This window comes from Phoxinus phoxinus (assembly GCF_949152265.1).
Source record: "Phoxinus phoxinus genome assembly, chromosome: 20".
Classification (NCBI taxonomy): domain Eukaryota; kingdom Metazoa; phylum Chordata; class Actinopteri; order Cypriniformes; family Leuciscidae; genus Phoxinus; species Phoxinus phoxinus.
The window spans coordinates 23,731,577-23,745,830 of record NC_136895.1 but is presented as its reverse complement, the minus strand read 5'-3'; the positions used below and the strand labels follow the sequence as shown (position 1 = coordinate 23,745,830).

The window sequence follows — 14,254 nt, the reverse complement described above, 5'->3', positions numbered from 1 at the left end:
TACCACGGACAGCGATATTTCTGCAGGACCCATGCTTTCAAAACCTATTGAAATAAATAATATGTCATATGTCAAAACCAACACACCAGTTCTTGTTCATTTTATTAGCAAATAAATAAATATAAGCAGTTGTAAAATTAAACAATCACATTAGTTTCTACTTGTCTGGATTGTTTCCAAATTACAGTTCATGTACATGTCCATTCTTTTTTATTTCCTTTCAAACACCATCATTATAATGCAGTCTTTTTTTATTGTTGCTAAAGGAAAATCTACAGTAGGCTATTAGAAGACATAATTTGAGTGATATTTGCTGGTATATCAGTAGTTGGCTAAATTTTTGTTGTCTGCACACAATGAAAGAAAAAAAAAAGAAAAAAACTTTTTAGACGGTCCCTATCTTGTTTACCAGACTAGGCAACATTATAGACATTCAGTGGACATTCGCAACGTATGCCATTAAAACAATACTTTCCCATTTTGATCAATTGTGAAAAATGTAGCAGTTGACAATCTTTGTTGTCAATTTCATGTCGCTGCTAAGAATTAGCAAAAAATAGCTTTATTGCACATATAATTAGAAAGTTCTTAAACGCGGAAGTCCGAATGTGCGAATATAAAACCAACTTTTATCATGGTGCGTAAACTTAAACCTGCTCGCGAGCAGGCTTATTTCATGTACTGTAAGATTAGATTGCGGCTTCATAAGCGAGGCTGATACGGGAAGTCCTTTATTGTGTGAGTGTGACTATGTTCCATATCACAAATGTGAAAGCAAAATGGACAGGATCTGTGAATGACTCAATCATTTTCAGAGATTCACATCATGTATGCACATTATTTGGTGGTAAGGAACATTATAAATGTCAAGCTCACTGTATTACATATGCCTATACACTTATGCTGATCAGAACTGCATTTTTTCCATTAAACAGTTGATTACAGGATCCTGATGAAGACAGGTGTTTTATGACCCCATTCCCTGACCCAAACCCCAGACCAGTTACAATGCAGCTCTAGCCAGGTCAAGCTCACAATGAAATTAACTTTGGTCAACTAAAGGGAAGATTTCAGTGTCTGTAAAGTCTGAGGGTTGCACATGATTCATGACAGGGCCTGTGACATTGCTGCATGTGTCATATATATTTTTTTTTCATAAACGTTTAATAAAAAAACAAGACAAAATTATATGATCAATAAGTTTTGACAACAGGCTAATGTAATGGTTTTACATTAACCCATAAAAATATAGCAATTTTCAACGTTTTGGTTATACAAGATTCAACTCATTAATTAATTTAATTTGAAATGACTTAGCCTTGAGGGAGACGATCTTCTGCTAATGTTCCTGTCTGATTTCCTGGTCCCATCTCTCCCCCGCTGGTTACGGCCAGTCCCCTGGATCCGTCGGAAGCACTATTAAACTCTGTATTATTTCAGTCTTCCTCTACTTCTTATACAGCGATAATTCGGAAAAGCCTATAGGAGGCATCGTTTAAATGGTTAGTTTTTTTACCAACAAACTGAAGTAGAAACAAAATTAGGCTAACCTATATTATTCAAAACTTGATAGCTGCCTCTTGTGATTAACATTTTTGTTGAAAGTTTTCTTTGTATTAATTATTAATTAATTCGATTAACTATTTGATTGCTATTTTCGTTTTTCCGAAAATATTTTATTACAAACTTGATAGGGTAAAAACTATGTGCGATTTAATTTTTAAAGTGTTGATTTTGATTATTAAATAAATTTGATAAACTCATTGATTAAATTAGCGCTATTTTCGTGTTTCCAAACATGATTCTGTTATAAAAAACTTGATATAAAAACCGCCTTATGTGCGATTTAAATCTTTTTATTTTAGTGTTTAATATTAAATACATTTTCTTAAGTGATTAAAGTGCTTTGTTCATTTTCCCGAAAATTTTAATTAAGGTGTTTAGGGAAAATTAATGAAATTGATTAAAAACTATAATTTTAATTCAAAAAAACAAAACAAAAAAAAGACTGAAGGCTAAGTTGCTTTTGGCTATAAGCAATAGGCTATAGGACCCTATAAGTGAAAGTGCAAGCCCGGCCAAAACTACATTTCTGCACTGATGCCTATATCTAAAATATTCAGTTTACAAGTTGTTAATATTCTTAAATATATCAGCAATATTAAGTAATCTATTCTGAAAAGGCACCTTTACATTTTTAGTAAATTTTAGACATTTTCTATATTTTATGGAGAAATGTAGAGAGTAGGCCTACATTAGATTAAACATTACTTGGTGTGAGATTCCTTCATTAATGTGTAATAATTGTTGACTAATAACATAAGGTTTCTGTTAATTAAGGCAAAGGAACGAACATTTCCTTCAGCATATTTGCCTTCTTTCATCTCCCAGAGATTGCAAGGTTCCAATGGCCAGAAAAACATTGAAAGGATTATAGTGTCTGTCATGCCGTTTCAAAAGTTTCAAAACTGCACAGGAGATCCTGCAACTCCTGAGGACCATATTCAATTCAAAACTGAAGAGTTGCACAGCGTAAGATAACATCCAAATCCTGCCGGCACTGTATCTGACCACTTAAAGGGGCTATGTGGAGTTTTCTGCGGCATAGTGGTGATGTTTCAGATTGCAACCAATACATTTACAAGTGAGTGCTTGTGCGTGTGCTTTTATTTTTTATTATGTGGAGTTTGTGTTGGAGTCTGTGCTGGTCGTTTCTTATTAGCAGACTCCACATGTCATAAAGTTGCAGTGTTGTCGCTGTTGAGTGCAAAGTCAGACGAGGCGAGAGGCGAGAGGCGAGACGCGCATGCAGGTCTCAGTCACGTCACTTGATTTTGCGGCAAATCCAACCCGGAGACTTCACATAGAAATAGGAATAGTTGCTTTCAGAGGTAATAGCAAAAACCCGCCAAGTGGATCATTTTATTGTGAGATTACAACCCCTTCACACACAGGCAATAAAAAATGGATTCATTTTAGTAGAAAAACTGCACATAGCACCTTTATGTTTTGATAAAAATATTGAAAAGAACAGAATGATCAAAATGTATGGGTTGACCATTTTTAGATGTTCGATTTTTTGAAAATATTGTCAAAGTATTTATAAAATTATGTTTTACCAGTGATGATAAGTTTTTTTGGATGCTATAGGCTATACAGCAATTTATGACTCTATTAATGCAGATGATCCCCCTTGTGACTGAATATTAAAACATTATGTTTTTAACTGCTCTCTCACTGTGATATTTGCTACATTTTATATTATAAAACATTAATGAAAAAAACACACACAAAAAACAGACAGACAGAGGCAAGGGTAGAGCAGGAGGCAGGAGAAGAAGTGATGGTAAAAAATGAGCAGTTTATTGATACTATCTGACCAGCACAAATTCAACAAGCGTTATTATACCAAAGCAAATGAAACTTACTGCTTCACAACATTGTCCTGTGACGTTAAAAGCCTTGAGATGGAGACATTTTATCATTTACGTATAAGACAACACAGCACAGAGCTAACTGATAACATAAAAATATAATTGAAAAGCAATAAATAAATTAATTAATAATTTAAATGAAATACAGGCGTATACAGAAAGAAAGAGATAAAATAATATGAAAGAGATCAATACAACATAAATAAAAAAAATTATTTGAAGCCACAAACACACACAGAGGTTGCTAATTCAAATTTGATCTCTAGCTAATTTATCCCCCTTCCTTTCTATATTATGAAAACATTTGATTACATATGTAACATATGTACTAGGCCAGCTAGTAGTCGCTGTGCCAGTAAACCTCACTCCTTTGATCTCAAGAGGCTCTCTAGCGACTGATGCTAGAGATTCAATCTTTTATTTTGAATATTTATTTGATATGGACATAACAATAGCATTGGACAGACCATATACATTGTTTTTTTTGTGTTATAGCAAAACTGCTACTTTGCAACACTTGTCCATAAGAGGCTACACATTTCACAAAACACAACACAATTCAGTATACAAAACACTGTGCAAAACAGTACTCAGGACAATATTTAAGAAGGTAAACAATACACATCATCAATACACATTTCATACAACATTACCATGTGTGCAGCTTTGACTTGACATCAGCCATTGTTTCAGACCTCTGATAAAGCTGATTATTTCTGTCTGCAATTTTAACACTAGAACTACCGGAATTCCAAAACTACTAGAACGACCATAGCGGTCATTTTGACCGTTCATACTTTGACGTTCATATGGCCGTACTGAACGTCATTTTCGTCATGTCATATCTACATTGGAACCTTCTTTTTAAGTTTACCAATGAAGCTTTAAATTCCTGTCATCATGTTATGACGCTGTCGCTCTTAAAACAAGCACAAAAGAAAGATTGCCCCGATAGGTGCTGCCTCTCTATGTGAGGAAAGTTTCGCGTCATTTTGTTATTTTAACAAAGTTATTACACTGTAAAATTTAAAAACAGTCAAAATTACCGTCTTGGGAGTTCTAGTGTTAAGTCAGTGGGCAGAGAGTTCCATAGTCTCGATCCATTAAAAGAGAAACTGGTCTGACCAAAAGATTTAGTAAATCTTAAAGAACACAGTCTCCACTGACTGAGGCTCTGATGGAGGGTCTAAGTGAGCCCTGACGCCTGGTAATGAGGCTTTGAGTCTGAGACTTGCACAGAGTGGGGCGAGTAGGACCCAGGTGAGGGGTTACTCATGAAAAAGCCAAACATTAGGACTCAGAGGTCTTTAACATCACACACACTTTCCCTTTCTTCCTCAACATCCTGTTAAGTTCAAAACTCGTACTTCCGCCTTCACGTACATCTTTAGCCCCTTCAGCTTTTAAGATGAACACAAATATAAGTCTGCTGCCTCAGTTTTTATGATGGCAATTTGCATATACTGCAAAATGTTATGCAGAGTGATCAGATGAATTGTAATTAATTGCAAAGTCATTCTTTGCCATACAAATTAACTTAATCCCAAAAAAAGTTTCAACTGCATTTCAGCCCTGCCCCAAAACGACCAGCTGATTGTAAGGAAACACGTGCAGTCATCATTGCTTTGCACAAAAAGGGATTCACAGGCAAGGATATTGCTACTAGTAAGATTGCACCTAAATCAACCATTTATCGGAATAATCAAGACCTTCAAGGAGAGAGGTTCAATTGTTGTGAAGAAGGCTTCAGGGTGCCCAAGAAATTCCAGAAAGCGCCAGGACCGTCTCCTAAAGTTGATTCAGATGCGGGATCGGGAGGGACCACCAGTGCAGAGCTTGCTCAGGAATGGCAGCAGCCAGGTGTGAGTGCATCTGCATGCACAGTGAGGCGAAGACTTCTGGAGGATGACCTGGTGTCAAGAAGGGCAACAAAGAAGCCACTTCTCTCCAGGAACAACATCAGGGACAGACTGATATTCAGCTAAAGGTACAGGGAAAGGACTGGTGAGGACTGGGGTAAACTCATTTTGTCTGATGAATCCCCTTTCCGATTGTTTGGGGCATCCGGAAAAAGTTTGTCCGGAGAAGAAAAGGTGAGCACTTACATCAGTCCTGTGTCAAGCCAAAAGTAAAGCATCCTGAGACCATTCATGTGTGGGGTTGCCTCTCAGCAAAGGGAGTGGGCTCACTCACAATTTTGCCTAAGAACTCAACCATGAATAAAGAATGGCACAAAAATATCCTTCGAGAGCAACTTCTCCCAACTATCCAAGAACAGTTTGGTGACGAACAATGCATTTTCCAGCATGATGGACCACCTTGCCATAAGGCAAAATTGATAACTAAGTGTCTCGGGGGAACAAAACATCGAAATTTTGGGTCCATGGCCAGGAAACTCCCAAGACCTTAATCCCATTGAGAACTTGTTTTCAATCCTCATGATGCTGGTTGTGTTTTATCTCAAACTGAACTGTAGTTTCCTCCTCCATCCCCCTCCTCCTTCATCTATCTTCTTTCAACAGCGTCACTGCTTCTGATTCGTTCACTTGGCTTCCTATGGAATCTGAAATACAGAGACAATGCATGAAAACATGCTGAAAATAAAAGACAAAAATCAGGTCTCTGGGCGCTCTACATAATATTTTTACAAAAGTAATTGCTACAGATGTTTTTTCCCTTGAAAACCTTAAACAAATACAATAGAGTAGGTAGGATACTGAGACTTAATTCATCTTCCTATTGGGTTAATTTATCAGTGAATAATTACTTTTTTGTCTGTTCCTCAAAAAAGCATCATAAAACCTCAGGACCACTGAATTATGACACTTCTATGGTGTTTTGGCCATTTTAAAGATTGACAGAAGATCGTTCACTGAACGTGAACTGTTCCTGTTGGGGTTTATTTTGCTGTAATGACTGGCTGACAGTATATTTTCCCTTACTTAATACATACAAAACAGATATTGAAGAACTACTACTGCAAAAATCTATTGAAAGGACCACTATATAGTGGGATCCAAAAGTCTGAGACCACTAGTAAAACGCGTTTTTAAAATGTTATAAAAAAAACAAACATTTTAAATAAAAACATTTATAAATTCATTAGCCTGAAGAACTTATGATTTAAAAGTCTTAACTTTATTTCCAGGATGAAATGAATTCAGATCTTCAATGTGCTCCACAACACTCACATGGAACGTGAGAACAAGAGAGAAAGATACTTGGAACGCTGCTCGACCAATCAGATTCAAGGACCAGAATCTAAAGTAACTATAATAAATAATGTTCTACTCACCATTGAGAGTCACATTGAACCTCCTGCATGTGGTCTTTTTGCTGTTGATGATCTGTAGTTTATAATGTCCAGAGTCTGTAGGTCGGATGTTCTTGATTCTCAGAGATCCAGTCGGTTCCAGCTCCACTCTGCCGGCGAATCTCTCGTCAGTTTTATCTGGCCTTGTACCATTTATAGCAACAAGACACTTTTCAGCTCCAAACGTCCACAGAATCAGATCACCTGTCTGTATTTCAGCGGTAGTCTCGAGAAGGGCAGGACCTCCCTCCTTCACTGGCACTTTCTTTACTTTATGTCACAGCATCATATAAAAAAGAGAAACGCAGAATTTAGTTTTTATGTTTCAAAATACATTTAGAGTAAAACAAATTTAAGATAGTCCAACATGTATCAAGAACTTAATTTTGTATCATTTTATACAAAGATAACTTAATGGGATAGATTGTCCTCTTAGACTTTTGGAACCCACTGTATGTGACTTGTTAAAATGATGCCGTTATCTCCAAAATGCAAATATGCTGCGCAAACACACTGACACAAAGAGTTTGACAGTTGCAGATTGTTTCATTTAGTGTAAACTTGTGTTCAATTCAACTCACTGATTGCACATATATATAAAATAGTTTTTTACAGTAAAAGTGTGAACTACTCAAAGCATATCAAACTGGCTCAATAAAGCAGCTGAAGGGATGTTTTGTGTAGTATATGTTAAGCGAAGCGAGTAATCTCATAGGCCTTCTATGAGAATAAATTAATAATGTTTTGAGATTACAACCATAGCATTACAAGATTAAAGTCAAAAGGAAAGGAAAGGAAATAAAATCAAAGTGAATTAGAGCAGAGGATGATGTTACCTAAATTCACAAATCATTAAAGGCACAATATGTAAGATTTTTGAATTAAACTATACAAAAATCCACTAGAACAGTGTTATATATTTTGTTGACCCAGATGTTTCCAAGAATGTTCAAATCCAGAAAAATAATAAATTTTAACCAGGGCATGGACTGTGTCATTGACTTAGTCGCCTATCAGTGACGTCATACCTGTGTTACCCTCGATTTCTGGATTTATTTAGCAGAAACCATGGAAACACCAAAGATCCTTTAATATATTTTATGTTTTATTAGAAAAGGGAACAACTGTTTGGATACATTTACAGACAGAAACTGAATCATTGTTATACAGTACAGCTCAACACTGTTAGTCTTGTTTGAATCGCTTGTTTTCTTGATTTTCAGCGAGTATGTTTTTACCATGCCTCAGAGAAAACACTATTTTGTCAAGTGGTTAACGTGCCATTTAGCAACACGAGCCATCCAGCATTTAATAATATTGATCTAGCTTACCGCAATGTGAAACAAGTGTCTTATAGCAGCCGCCGAGCGAACGCACAGAGTAACGTTATAACAACATTTTCAACAGACAAATGTAAAGGAAAAAACAGCGCTTTCAATTTTAAACCACAAACTATCTTTGACTGTCTGTGATTCCTGATCATGCCTTTTCTTATAATAAAGGGATTTCCCCCCTCAAAATAGTTCAATATTATGCCTTTAATCTCCTTAATTTATGGCTTTATTCTCAAAACATTATGACTTTATTCTTTTTGTATTTTTTTTTTGTAGCATGGTTAAAAGTAATTAAAATGTATTGTAGCATGGTAAAAAGTAATTAAAATCTATAAGTAATACAAATTTGGTTTAATTTTGAGCGATTTAAGAAATGAATTTTTGATCAAATTGTTCACACAGTGCACGATCATTAACACACTTAACAAGGACATGATAAACTCACCCCTCACGGACACTATGAATCTGTTGTATTTGGTTCTTCTGCCGCTGCTGATCTTTAGTATATAGAGTCCAGAGTGAATGGTTCTGATGTCTGTGATGGTGAGGTCTCCAGAATGATTCGGCTTCAGTTTGCTTATGAATCTCCCGTCAAGAACATCATCATATGTAGATATCTTGTTGGTCACTTTATTGATTTCAGCAATGAGGTTGTCTTTAACTTCATCTTCATAATACCACTGTATCGTATCATCTTCATGTAGTTTAGTATCAGTGTGTAGATTGAGAGATTTTCCCTCTGTCGTTGACTCTTTCTTCTCTTCAGGTGTCACAGCAGCACATATAGAAACAATGAACAGAAATGTGTTCATAAGATCAAGTGCAGGTGTGTGCTCAGTTTACACCAAGTATTAAGATGTGTTTTGGTCGATTGGATCACAAGTGGATGCTAAATACAGGTGTAAACGGGGTCTAAAACATTTTGAGCATGCTCATGTGGTCAAATGTCAAACTGTCACAAAAGACGCCTACTCTCCGCCTACTGACGTAACGCGCAAACATTATGGAAAGTGCGCTAGACAGACGAAATTTAAACTTGTTTAGAAAAGAAATGAAAGAACAAGTGATATTCTATATCATATATCATTTTAGATAATCATTACTTATTGGAGCATGATCTTATCTTATATTTCTTGCTTTATTTGTTGTAATACTTACCCATTTGTTTTTGTAGTTTAGAGATCTTGCGACGATAGTAAATCACAACAGCAGCTAAAACTGCAGTCACCAGCAGAACAGCAACAACAATCCCCGCTACAGCACCTGGAGCCAGACCTGGATCTGTAACCGCTAAAGAGAGACAATCATCATTAATGTGGGTGAAGGTCAGCCATTTTTATCTGATTCAGATTGAAGCCAATCATTTCTCTGTAGATAAGTTTTTTTCCCAAGATAAGTTCCCATGATGATTTTCTGACATATTTCTTGAGTATTGCTCCATGCCTCTGCAACTGCTCGATGTTGAAATCAGTTGCATGTTGTTCATACAACATAAAAATGACCGTCATGAGATGACCTGAAATTACTTCAAATATACACTGCTGTGAATTACAAGACACTATATTTATAACGATTTAAGACTGACAAGTGTCGGTCAGTTAATATGGGCAAGTTGTATTTTGATAAAGACAAGGATACAATTATGTTTGTTATATTCCTGGTGCTTTGTTATAGGTAGTAAATGAGAAAAAACCATAGCCTACATTTAAAACTTCAAATCCAATCCAATCCAACTTTATTTGTAAACCACATTTAAAACAACCAAGGTTGACCAAAGTGCTGGACATTGACATGATTTCGGACGGATTATAAACACTTGAGTAACAAAAACAAACATTTAAAACAAGGGACAAACTAGAAAATAAAAATTCAGGTCTCAACTCTCAAGCAGGTTTAAAGGCCAATGATTAAAAGTGAGTTGGAAAATAACAATGTCTTTTCTGTTAACCAAATGCTTTTTAATCTTCGCTATTGATTCAATGCAAGTGAGAAAGCGCACTGTAATTTGTTGCTTAGTGACGTGTGTGTTCATGTAAGCCAGAAATGCGCAGATTCTGCGCAATACGCTGTATTTAATAGATCACGATGACTCACGAGTTGAGTATTTGCACTAAATCCGCACAGATTTGGCTTACACGAACTTCCCCAGCAAAGTGAGTAAACAGTAACACGCCAAATTGGCTAGTGATTTAACAGCGAATAGGCTGGGGGGTGTTCATTTCAAATGTGTTCATTCGCGATCAGGCCGGTGGCGTGATTGATGATGCGCGCTGCACCGGTCTCGTTTCTCTCACAGAGGATCTACGGAAGCATAAAAGGAGGAGCGACAACAGTGAAGGATGAGAAAGGACCAAGCCTGGATATTTATGTTGTGTTTTGTTTATATGTCGTGGCAGTCGTCCGTGAGGAGCTGCCGCCTTAAATTGCGATTTGATGTTTGTTTATTTTATGATTATTAAAGTTGTTGAATGTTCGATGGTTCCCGCCTCCTTCTTCCCATAACAACATACTTTGTTACAGTCATCATGACAATGAAATACTTGCTCTTTACAGACTCGGTTACTAACCAGTGACAGAAAGAAGGAATCGCTGTGAGCTCTCACGGCCTCTGATCTGTAGCTCATAAAGTCCAGCGTGTTCGGTTCTGGTGTTGTTGATGGTCAGAGATCCAGTTTGATCCAGCTTCAGTCGGTCTCTGAATCTTTTATCAGCTTCGTTTAATGAGGTCTCTTTAGTTTCTACATCAATTTTAGCCAGGAGAATCCCTTCATCTCCAAACCTCCACACGATCAGATCGTCTCTCTGTACTTCAACGTCAGTGTTTAGAGTGACAGACTCTCCCTCCTTCACTGACACTGACGTCACTCCATCCGTCTTACCAACCACACCTGGAAACAATCAGAAACAGTTTCTCAGCAAGAGATTAAACTTATAATGCATTTACACTGTAAAAATTATCATGCTTCTTGGGAAAGAGTACATTTAAATGAAATGATCATAGGTAACTAAGCAACAGTGGAGACTCAGACTGTCAGCCAAAGACGGTGCTGTGCGGTGTTTTGAGAATATCAGCTCTGATGGATATTTGTAAAAAAAATCCTCTAGTTACCTATGATCACGCGCGTGAACTCAACATGGCTGGGCACTTGTATGACACATCAAGGATGTTTTAGTCTAAGAACTGGTTAAGTTTAAGACTTGCCCCATTCAAGTCAATAGGGTGCACATTTTAAAAAGAGCATAACACGGTGTAGGCAACACCGATTTTTGTCGTTGTTCTCTGTATTGACAGCACTCCAAATTTACTAAAAATTGAGCTCAATGTTAAAATTGACCGGAGTTCTCCTTTAAAGGAACACTCCAACTTTTTGGGACTTTAGCCTATTCACCTTATCCCCCAGAGTTAGATAAGTCCATACATACCTTTTTCATCTCCGTGCGTGCTATAAGTCTGTTTGACGCACCCACCGCTAGCCTAGCTTAGCACAAAGACTGGATGTGAATGGTTGCAGCTAGCATACTAATCCAAATAAGTGACAAAATAAAACAAACATTTTCCTATTTACATGTTGTGATTTGTATAGTCACAGAGTGTACAAAAAACAAAGTCACATGAGACACAGACATATTTTAACCGTATAAATACTGGGAACTATATTCTCTGAAGGCGAAGCACTGCTACTTGGGCGGAGTGATAACCGCAGCACCTGAGACGCGCCGTTTTTTCTTCTGTCAACAAAACCAACGTGACTACGTGACCTCTAGCTCCGCTCAAGTGTTACTGGGACGACAGAGCGCGTTCGAGACTTCGAGGCAACAATATTAACATTACAGGGGATACATGGAGCCCGTAAACAACTGCAATAGTAGTTACCACCCTATTCAGATAATAGTGTCACTAACGTTACATTAGATCTAAGTTAGCTAATGGCACTGTTACAGTAACGTTAGGCTAAACATTTAAAAATATAACGGAACACTTACCGCAGCCGCTCCACTTTGTCCTGTAACTGTTATGTGATATCGATGGGATGGCCGTATCCTTCAGCGCATGTTTAATGGTCCTTGTGGCAAATTCCATTTTTTGAAAATAGTCGTCCTCAGTGAAATGTACCGAGCAAACATAATGTCCCTTGATAATCTCATTAGGTGTGTTTTGATCAATATCCAGAGCAAGTAGCCATTTCTTCATCCGGTCAGCGTTTTTAGTTGGAATTCTATGAAACATCATGGTATCACCTGGTCTCCCTGTTTATTGTCACAGCTCTTTACAATACAGCGAAAATCCATGATTGTAAACTACGCTTTTACTATTTATAAATTGCTGACTCTGTAACCCAAACTCTGAACGAACTCTCTGCTCCTCACCTCGGCGCGTCTCATGTGCTGCGGTTATCACTCCGCCCAAGTAGCAGTGCTTCGCCTTCAGAGAATATAGTTCCCAGTATTTATACGGTTAAAATGTGTCTGTGTCTCATGTGACTTTGTTTTTTGTACACTCTGTGACTATACAAATCACAACATGTAAATAGGTAAATGTTTGCGTTATTTTGTCACTTATTTGGATTAGTATGCTAGCTGCAACCATTCACATCCAGTCTTTGTGCTAAGCTAGGCTAGCGGTGGGTGCGTCAAACAGACTTATAGCACGCACGGAGATGAAAAAAAGTATGTATGGACTTATCTAACTCTGGGGGATAAGGGGAATAGGCTAAAGTCCCAAAAAGTCGGAGTGTTCCTTTAAGGTGATGTGGTTACACTTACAGTAATAGGCTAATAACAGTAAATGGTGAATAATTACAATTAACTAAATCCTAAACCAAACTCTATAGTAAGTACATCTAGTTAATTAAAATTACTCAGTTCTTATTTGAGTAACAATGTAACAACATCACCTTAAAATAAAGTGTAACCATGATTTATAATAGGCTATATGTCACATATTTGATGACTCTTGTGGTGTCTGAGATGGTTTATTATAAATAATAGAATTATCTCATTATTAACACAGACAGTGATTTATACCAGATCATTATTACATTGAAAGACTTGGGATATAGCCTACTCACCAAAGACAGTAACATGAAATATCTTTATGGTAGTCTTTTCTCTAGAGATGGAGAGTTTATATTGTCCTGAGTGTCTGATTCTGGTGTTTCTGATGGTGAGAGATCCAGTGTTTTGGTCCACCTGTAATCTGCCTCTGAAGCTCTCATCATCATCAGAGACAAAAAATGAGGTAAAATCATTCTTTCTCGTTATTTGAGATAGGGCAGAGTCTTTAGGTCCAAACAGCCACAGTATGGTGTCATCGTTCTGTATTTCAGAAAGATTAGTGTGTAGAGTAACAGAATCTCCCTCCATCACGGCCTCCGTCTCTGCAGACACACCTAGAGCAGAAACCAGCAGTTTTACAGATCAGTACATGTCTTTTCCCTGATGTTAGGAATGGTGTTCAAAATACAATTCATTTAAAAAAGCTAACTTTACGGGTAATGGTAGAATTGGTTAGACCTTGTAAATTACCAACTTCCAGAATTACAGCAAATTCACTTTTTTTAGCTAGACAAACTGTGTAGGTATGCTGTGGATGAGGGCGTGGTGAGATGGTAGCCTACTTTCTAGAAGATGTCGACGGCAACTTAATGCGATTTACCATAACCACATTTGCCACATTTTAAGTGTTGGAACAACCGCATTTGCCACATTATTTATTTATTAGCCTAACATTACACGTCTGTGTCTGTTTCTTCGGCGCCATTTCCCCTATTCAACACACAGTATGCTGCCGGTGTCTAAGTGAAACCGAAAGATAAACAGAAATCCATTACTTACCGTCCATGAAAAACAAGAATAGAAAGAGGAATGACATGTTCTAGTAACACGTTAGAGCTGCGTAGAATCTTAATTAATAAAGATAGATTAGGCTATTCGTCCCGCAAACTCCGCTGCGTTTCAGAACCGCACAGCAGACTGATATGCGCGTGAATGAATAAAACAAAACAGTCAACAGAGAGATGTTTTTGCCAACTGAGAATTGCGATTTTCTATATATCTAACTATATTAATGACGATGAGGACTATCTTGATATTAATTTAGGGACGAGCAAAACAGGCTACGTCGTTTGCCGCTGCAACTTCAGGGAATTTACGGAAGAGAAAAAGGTGCGTGC

General features: G+C 37.2%; 1 protein-coding gene across 2 annotated transcripts in view; it reads right to left on the bottom strand.

Annotated features, from left to right (window-relative positions):
- Positions 1-3,342: 3,342 nt before the first annotated feature.
- The window catches only part of LOC306988949 (uncharacterized protein), a 29,645-nt gene continuing 18,733 nt past the window's right edge, over positions 3,343-14,254 (bottom strand). Inside the window, exons 1-7 of one of the 2 annotated variants that reach the window (XM_079594180.1) lie at positions 13,917-14,240; positions 13,151-13,471; positions 10,649-10,969; positions 9,240-9,371; positions 8,527-8,841; positions 6,730-7,017; positions 3,343-5,997 (exon numbers count right to left, since the gene is read on the bottom strand). In XM_079594180.1, the coding sequence (XP_079450306.1) occupies positions 5,936-5,997; positions 6,730-7,017; positions 8,527-8,841; positions 9,240-9,371; positions 10,649-10,969; positions 13,151-13,471; positions 13,917-13,953 (1,476 nt within the window). In that variant the 5' untranslated portion in view covers positions 13,954-14,240 and the 3' untranslated portion in view covers positions 3,343-5,935. Of the gene's footprint in view, positions 5,998-6,729; positions 7,018-8,526; positions 8,842-9,239; positions 9,372-10,648; positions 10,970-13,150; positions 13,472-13,916; positions 14,241-14,254 lie in introns of those variants that run through there. The other variant, XM_079594181.1, reaches the window with a different exon arrangement.